We start from the raw sequence: 9,578 nt of genomic DNA, 5'->3' as shown, positions 1-9,578 counted from the left end.
CCGGAGTTTATTTATAAAATTACAATTTTGTTCCGCGTTCGGAGTAAATAGAGTTTTTATCAAAAGTGATTATTGATTTAATTTTACATCAATCCGCATCTTCTCTGGCACAATTACGAAGCTCTTATGTTACAATAAATTTATATACAATTAAAAAAAAAACTTTGATGTAAAATCATAGATTAATTATTTGTTTAATTATTAACAATTTTATTACTCCCCGTATTTCCCTTGCGGATTTTTGTTAAGCAAAATTCTCTCTCTTCATACATGCTCAGAAATCTTTTAACAGAATAATAATTAAATAAAATAGTAAAACAATTTTATACTAAGAAAAAAAAATATTTTAGTATGCAGATGAGTTTCCATAAGCTTATTATCGGCAAAAAAAAGACTATAATTTGTGGTTTCTGAAGGAAGTGAAAAGTAAACTTGTATACACAAAGACTAGCTTGGGTAAAAGGTGTAGTAAGTGCTGAGGTAATTTTCACCCTGTGTAAACATATTTTTTTTCCAATTTGTATATAATGTTACTTTTAACACAAGTCATTCTTATGAAAATTTATAAACGCTTTCAAGATTATGTTCATACTTTGGTCTTAAATGTATATTAAACGAAAAAAGTTATTTTAAATAATATTTATTAGTATGATTCTAAATACAATGAAATAAAATTTATATACAATAGTATGTATATTAGAATATTCAGTCAATGAACATATAAGCCACAGAGGAATAATTTAAGCTGAGGGTGGTGTAGTAGGGTCAACTAGTAGAGCATAAATGTCGAGCTGTACGTCAAGACCTGATCCAGGTTCGCTAATTGCTGCCACCACAACTCTGCTTGTTCCGGGTCCACCTTTGACGATCGTTACGTTTGCATCTGATCCAGGAGCATTGACAGCATTTACGGCGGTAATTGTTCCCTCTGCGTTGTATCCTGACTGTGCTACCATCGGTTTTCCCGGTACTCCAATCTGAAAGCATACAGGGCTTTCAATTTCTCGTATGTACACTCTCTCTATCGTAAACTGAGATTTAACACATTCGAGTCTAATTACGATTTCTAAACTGATATTATCCGTGTTTGCTAGGATCGCTCTTTGATTTATCGGGTTTCAATTTATTGGTTATTATTTCAATTAGAGGGCATCATTAAAAAAAAAAATAATTAAAATTTCAAATTAATTTTGTCGGTAATTTTCTTTCTAAAAACGAATTAGTGAAAATCACGTGACAATCACTATTTGGCAGTGAATAGTCACTTATTGCTAGTGAAAAGCATACCACTGTTTGAATTAGTGCCATACTTTTCACTAGTAAACAGTGAATAGTCACTATTTTCACTGTTTCAAATTTAAGGGAGTTAAAAATTTGAATTTTAATATCGAATTTAATTTTTTTTTTCTTCAAGTAAATATTTAATTTTTAATTTTAATAGAGGGTCGTTAATAAGAATTCTGCACAGTAAAAAAAAATTTGTAAAAATTAACACAAAACTGTGTGTTAAAGTAACATTTTACTCTCTTAATTTGAATCAGTGGAATTCCATTGGTTCGCCAGTGAAATCTCACTGATTCGACCAGTGGTCTTTGCGGCCATTTAATCCCACTGGTTACTCAGTGAACTTCACTGGTAAACCAGTGAATTTTAATGGCGGACATAAAAGTCACTAATTTATCAGTGAAAATTTCCACTGATTTTTAATTTTAGTTGATTTAAAATTTTTGTTCGTATTATTTTGATACTTATGAATATTTATGTATATATAAACTTAACAAATGACAACAAAAAATTCAATACATTCTTTGAATTACTTTAATAAATTAACACGTGCTCTGTGTTAAAGTTGCAATTTAAAAGTGTTAACACTTATTTGGACAGTGACACTGACTGAAAGTTGATTTTGTTTGAATTAGCATTTTTTTGTGTTAAAAATAAACAGAGCCAACAACACAAACGCAGTATGTTAAATTAGCACCCAAAAGTGTTAAATATTTAACAAAAAATTATTAACACAGACTTTTTTCTTTACACAAATACGAAAAATTTTTTCCTGTGTAAATAACAATTTTATTTGAAAAAATTGCAAATTAAAAAAATCGCACCGAAGTTGCAGGAGTGAGTAAGAGACTCAAAATTTTTTTTCCCTACTTCTGCCCTCTAATGGTATTTTTAATTTAAATTTATTCTTAGACCATAATTCTTGTTTGAATAAAAAATTTCAATTCAAATCCGAAAAATGTATTTTTTCCGTATCCTTATTTAGTCCATTTTTATTGTTTTAATTATTAATAATAAAAATTAGATTTCATTAAACTCAGAGTAATTAAAAAAGTATTTAATGTTTCTTGGTGTTAAATTTTAATTAAAAAATAGAAATAAAAAAAAATGTTAATTTAAGATTATAAGACAGTGATAAATTTATTTCAATTGTACTTACTCTAAAAAGTCGTCGCGAAGCAACAAGAACATCACCAGGTTTTCGTTCACCAACGTTTATATCATTTGAAGTAGCGCAGACGACTACTGCCAGACATACAGCTGCAAAAATACAGGGTTTCATTTTTACAACGTTTTGTATTATTATTTGTTTAAGCTCAAAAAGACAACGAAGAAAGCGAGTAATTTCTTAAATGCTACTGATGCTACTAATTGAATCCGCGAAACTATTTATACTGACGTGTTTTATCTATTAGCCTTCTTTGTTAACGCGAAAACTCGGGAATACTTGGAAAACCAATTAGCAATAGTCAATAATAATAACAGCTAATAAGATTTATTATCATTTACTCGAGTGTTTTTACTACCTAATAATTATCTTGCTATCAATGACACAAATATTTACTTACTTAATCAACAAATAAGTTAGTCTATAAAAATAATTATATTTATTTAATATAAGACTTGTGATTAATTTAAATTATTAATCAGTTAATCACTCACTCACTCACTGAGTCATTTATTTTTTTTAAAATAAATAGAGTTAGAGAAGAGTTGAAGTAAAAAAAGTTTTAAGAGTGAGTACACTTTAATGAAGGAGAAAAATTGAGCAAAGAATGAATCGCTTAATGAGATGAATATAAAAAGAACGTTGGCAATTTTCCAGAAAGTCAAATAGATGATGAGAAAAAAGTTGAGATAAAAAAAAGAAAATAATAAAAAACAAATAGCTACGCAGTCGATTTGTTTAAGTGTTGAACAAGATTATCTGTTGTCTTAACCTTACTATTCAAGTGTTGATTCGTCGGGGGCTTGATAAATGATTACAAGGATTAACAAAAGATGATAGTGTTTGAAATATTTTTTCTCTGTCTTTTTTATAAATTTAATGGTGAGACTGAAAAATTTATTTTAGAAAGATAAGACATGAGTTTTTAATTTATTCTTTCTCACTCGTTTTATTGTATGTAAAATAGGGGTTGGGCGGCACAAAAAACCACCCCAAAAAATTGGTAAAATGTTTTTTTCCAAAATTGGGTTTAATTATTTTAAATGGAAGTCAAAAAAAGAAGACCTAGCTTATTTGAATCCAAGGAAATGCATTATTTTGGTATCTGGAGTCTTGATTTCTCGACAAAATATTCCGGACAAAATATCCCCAAGACAAAATTTCACCAACCATAATTTTTTTTAGTAGATTTCATAGAAATCTATCTTTTGAATTTGTCCTCATGGTGGAATTTTCAAAAAATTTTGCCATAATCTATCATAATTCATCGAGTAGGTTCCAAAAATACCATTGGTTCAAAAGTTTATATATGTATGTAATATAACGCGCCTTGTTGCGACGATAGCGGCCACAATTTTTAACGGATCTTAATGAAACTTGGCACACTTATTTTATGAACGATTATCACGGTTAAGTTCGAAGATGAGCACAATCGGTCAACTAGTTTAGAAATGGTGGACATTTGAAATTCAAAAAATAACGAAAAATCCTACTTTTCGGCTTTTTTCGTAAATAACTTTTTAACGGGTATATCTATCCTTATTATGTAAAAAGAACTCGATAGCCCAGAAATCTTGAAATTTGTCTTTCAGACCACTGATTAGTCAAATTTCCATTCTCCATTTTTTGTCTATACCTTGCAGTGTAAACTCTTTTACATTTTAGCGATCAGAGGTACCCGGGAAAAAAAATTTAGATCTGTTCTGATCAAATTAGATCTGATGTTTCAGATCTGAACAGATCTGCATTTTGGCCAGATCTGTTTAGGTCAAATCAGATCTACTCTGATCAGAATAGATCTGCTTAGATTTATAAACAGATCAAGGTAAATAAAAAACACTCTTAGATTTACTCAGATCAAATTTTACCTAATTCGCTAGATCTACATCGATCTGTTTTTTTATCTTTATCCTAATAAAAATTGATATGTCTGATTAAAAATATATTAAATATATCACAATAATATAAAATGTATAGGATTGAAGGCATTTATTTCAATTACGATAGACTTTTTAGAATTATCAAAATTTAGATGAATGTGTCAAAATTCAGCTAGTTAATCTTATAATTATAATATAATGTGAAGAAATATTTCTTTATAATCTGTACAGATCTAATCTGATCAGAGCAGATCTGAACTTTATTTCCGAGAAAAAGTTATATCAGCTCAGATCTGGTTTCATCCGTACAGATCCAATTAGATCTATTTATATTTACTTCATAAATTGATCGTTTAATCAATGTTGATCTATTTTGATCTGACTAGATCTAGGTTGATCTAACTTGATCTAGGTTGATCTGACTTGATTAGATTTGATCAGGGTAGATCTGGACTATTTTTTCCCAAAGAAAAATGTCATATCTGATCAGATCTAGTTTGATCCGAACAGATCAAATCAGATCTACTCTGATCTGGGTTCAGTATAAATTATGATCAAATTTGATCTGAGCTGATTTAATTTGATCAGAACAGATCTAAATTTTTTTCCCGGGATATCTAAAAATGCTCATGGATATAGATTAAAATATATAATCAGAACTAACAATTGATCATAAAAACTTATTACATAAAAAAGTTTTCGAATCAGCGTAGTAATTCCTTGATCATAATAAATTTCTGTTTGTTTGTTTGATAAACTTATAAGCAGCCTATTAGTTGAGATAACTCCAGTATAAAAATAAAAATAGTAAACAAAATAAACAAAAGTGTTAAGACATTTCTCAGGACTTTATTTCAACAAGTTAAAGAAGGATCGTATTGTCATGCAGACAAAGTGACAAAGGAAATAGACGAGCTAAAAAGAATAAAGAGAAGAAAGAGATTCAACACCTTTTCTCAGCTAGTTCAACTACTCCATCGTTTATTCGACGAACAGTTTAAATGGTATAGTATCTGATGATACGTGTCTCCATAGAATGCAAGCGAAGCGGCATAAAACGACGTCGACATCTGATCGTTTCTCGGATATACGAAAAAAATTGCGCAAGCGTCCATCTCCGTATTCATATGAATCGAATTCCGTATTGACGCTTCCTTTGTGTCTGCCTGCTCGTGCACCAAAAATATTTTTAGATCCATGTTTTAAATTCACAATAAAAAATTTTTTTATTATAAATTTCAATAGAATATTTCCATTATCATATTATCAATGCATATCAACAACTCATGATCTCTAAATGAATTGAAATTAATAAATTACGAGGCATACATTGTGTTAACTATATATTTCGAAAACAGCGTAATTGGGATGAAATATCAGAAATATTTTTAATAAGTATGAAATTTCAGTATCCAATATGTAAAAATGTAAATATAATATAATATAAGACGAATAACTATGAAAGGCAATGACATTCCACTCAATGCTAAAGGTACATTCCTTTCGTGTTGGGCGTGAAAACTCAACGTGTTTGAGATACGAATGAGATGCGTGCAACCGGAAACTCTGCAGAACTTTTCAATATAATGTGATGAAAGCCATCTTCAACCTCTGTCTCTTAAGGGAGCTCACTGGAAGCCTGCAGCGAAAAGTTTCGAGATCAAAGAATATCCGAGGACATCTTTTTTCAATATTAATTTTTTTTTTTTCGTCACTATTCATATATATTCGAAACATTTCAATGAATTCCAAATTAATTTCATCAAAAATTATAAATAAAATTTGAAAAACGCCTGACCCTGCGTAGAGAGAAAATAATAGTACTGATTCCTATGTAGAATAGTAGCCATTACTATGTTACATAGTAACGAGGATTTCTTAGCGTCAAAAGTCACGGGACAGAGTAATCCCCCCCCAATTCTACATGGTAACGTTGCCTATGCTTGTTTAGGAATGATTACCATTCTACATTGAGGAGAGAACTATGTAAATGGAAATCAAAATGTCGAGCTGTTAAAAACTTGGTTTTCGAAAATCGGACCGGAACCAATAACTTCTACTTTTGAAATTTTGATTTTCATAGCGGAAAGATGATAATTACGTCAATTAATAATTACTAAGGATTCATAATTATGTATGTTAATCCTACACGGTAAGGAATGCATGGCGTTCAACACCATGCTGGTATGGTCTCAAGACAGATACTAAAATAGTATGTGAAATATTCCAAGACAGTGTAGTAACGAGTCCCAGAAGTATGGCGTTATTTACTGTACTGTATAGTACTGGAGCTATTGTATTGCTCACATGTATGCAGTGCTGCCAGAACGTGCGATATTCTTACCCCCTCCTGCCATTACACTCCATGCTATTTCACCACGGGAAGGGGAAAAAATATCGCACGATCTGGCAGCACTGCATGTATGCATAGCAGGCACGGCGAAACAGCATGGCCTGAGAGCCATACTACAATGCCGAGGGCACAATGCTACTAGTTTTTCCCGTCATAATTTCTGGCGTGTGGATCAATGTATACTATCGTATTACCACCAAAACTATATAGATGTCGTTAGACTAAGTTTATCGGCCAGAAGTAATGTGGATACGGCAATGCAGTATGGGCCTGACGGCCACACTGACATTGCGGCGTCCGCGACAACTATCGCCAATGTTACTATTCCCGCAATGGTTAAATCATCTATGCATACAATTTTATAACCTATAGAAATCTTCGACACCACACAGTATGGTGTTCACGCCCATACTGACATAGTGATATCCGCAAAATATTTCTTACCGTGTATATCATGTATTCGAATCCCGATCAGGGTACAGAGTTTTTTTCATGCGAATACTTCTTTTTCTTTTAAAAGTAATTAAAAAACGAAAAAAAACAATGACAATATTAAGATTAATTGCTTAAAATTGAATGAAGACTGCAATTAAGTAAAAGTTCAGAGACATGTTACCAAGTTTACAATACTTACGCTCCAGCCTGAGGTGAGATGACGTAAACTTTAGTGAGCGCATCACATCAGTTAATACGGATATTAGCTACCAAGATCAGAAGTGTTGCGAAAAGCGTTGAGTGCCTCTGATCATTAGGAAGTTCAAGACTGCTTTCCTTATATTATAACCTCAGTCCGTTGAGTAATTAATATCAGCAGAGTAAGAAAATGAGGCGTCGACAAGTGCACTCAACTTGTATTACTTTCCTCTTTTATGACTTTGCTAAAAAGTATATAAAACTTTATACTAAAGTATATTTAGTGAAACCAGTAATCAATTATTCAAATTAATAATTCATAGAAATTTTTTTGCTTCACTTCGCTATAAACTGACGATAACGCGTTAGCGAGTACTTTGGCTGCGCGAGCCGAAGGTCAGTGATGCCAACGAATGCGCCCGGAGACTGAAGCTGTATAAAATATGAATAAATTTTAAAAACAAAATTATTAAATTTAATTTTCAATATTAATTGCAGTTTTAGGTAATTGTTTAATTGAAGTTGAAGCGTTAAAGCGCCAATTAAAAGCTTCATTATATGTACATTATTTTATGACATAAATACGGTCTGTGTTGACTGTTGTTGACAATAAACTATAACAATAGGGATTATTACTTAACTAATTACAAAATGGGTTTCCAAAACTCGTATCTCGTTCTATTATTATCTACACTCACTATTGTACGTTGCAAATTAGTTTATGCTTACATTTGCGTATGAATTAGCAGCTGTGCATATAACGATATAACATACATACATATGCATATGTGCTGTTAAATATTCTACATACACGAAAACATATTGAAATTTTATATTTTTTATTACCCCTATTTTTTATATTTTTTTTGACTTCTATGCACACGGAATGAAACCATTTTTTTTTTAACATTAATTATGTGAATGAATTAAATGAATAAAATTTGCATATGTGTTTCCATTTTGTAGCAATAAATTAGAAAAACATAAAAAAAAGAAAGAATAAAAAAATTTGTTTTTTTTACAAAAGTTGTTTATAAATGTCATATTTATACGTATTTGTTATATCTTTTATTGTACTTTATGTCGTTATTTTGTCGTATAAGTACTTGAAAGTAATGGAAGTAACGTGAATTGGTACATCAATATTTTCTTTCATTCTACTGCACTCGTAGGAAAGTACATTTTATAACTTGACTACAACTTTAAGTTGCAATTTTTCTTAAGTGTTATTGCGTTTTTTGTTTAAAAAAAATTGAGATTTTTTTTATTTTGTTTAAATACAAATTTATAAAATGTGAATTCTGAAATACTAGATCAGAGATTTTAAATTGATAAGTAATGAACTCACACAGTTGAAAAATTTGTGTTAAATTTAACACAAATCACATGTACCAAATGGTCCACTCAATTTTTGGTGTTAATTTAACACCTTGTACTTGGGTCAAACAATAATATAGGCTTAAAAGTTATTGAAATCAGATAGCACATTAAACTTTAGTTAAATTTATACTCGGTGGTGTGAAATAATTGACACAAAATATTTAACCATTGAATTTTTATACACAAAAACAAAATTTTCAACTGTGCAACGACGGGGATTAGTTGAATGACAAATATCGTTTCGTTGTAAGATTACAGGCTGTAAAAAATCGGAAGTGAATACGGATTTTATTTCAATACGCATTCGATCCGGTCCGGAGTTCGAAGACGTGGATAAATTTCGATTTGATAGAAATAACTGTTAATGAGGAACACAATTATTTTGATGAATAGTTGATTCAGGTAAAGTATTAGGTTTTTAATTTATGAAATGTTTTAATAACTCACTAAATTAAAATTTCATATTATAAATGAATTGTTTATTTGAAAAAGTCCACACTGTTAGAAGTATTTATTTGAGCCAAATAAATATTTGTTAATAGTTAATAAATGATTCATTAAATGAGATTTATTTGGGCCAAATAAGCCATATCTTAATAGTTAATAAATGACTTATTTGAATAGAAAGAAATGACACGTGATGTTAATTAAGTAAGGTTATGACAAATATTTTATAAGACTGTTTAATTTTATTTTTTTAAAGAAAATAATACACACAATTAATGTTAATTGAAAATAAAAATTATTATACAAAAGATATAAAAAAAATGAAATATTATAATAAATTTTTACTAACAATCACGCTCATTCCATTCAAAGTTATAACCTGAACTTCATGTGTCATTTCTTTCTATTCAAATAAGCCATTTATTAACTCTTA

General features: G+C 30.0%; 1 protein-coding gene across 1 annotated transcript; it reads right to left on the bottom strand.

The window, feature by feature from the left end:
* Positions 1–624: 624 nt before the first annotated feature.
* On the bottom strand, positions 625–2,664 carry LOC130677672 (uncharacterized). The gene is made up of 2 exons (XM_057484502.1): positions 2,444–2,664; positions 625–977 (listed from the first exon to the last, which is right to left on the bottom strand). The coding sequence occupies exons 1-2, from the start codon at positions 2,564–2,566 to the stop codon at positions 741–743; spliced, it is 360 nt and encodes a 119-aa protein (XP_057340485.1). The 5' UTR covers positions 2,567–2,664; the 3' UTR covers positions 625–740.
* Between the last annotated feature and the right edge of the window lie 6,914 nt (positions 2,665–9,578).

The sequence above is a fragment of the Microplitis mediator genome, chromosome 11 (assembly GCF_029852145.1).
Source record: "Microplitis mediator isolate UGA2020A chromosome 11, iyMicMedi2.1, whole genome shotgun sequence".
NCBI classification, from domain to species: Eukaryota; Metazoa; Arthropoda; class Insecta; order Hymenoptera; family Braconidae; genus Microplitis; species Microplitis mediator.
This window is presented reverse-complemented; position numbering and strand designations above follow the sequence as displayed.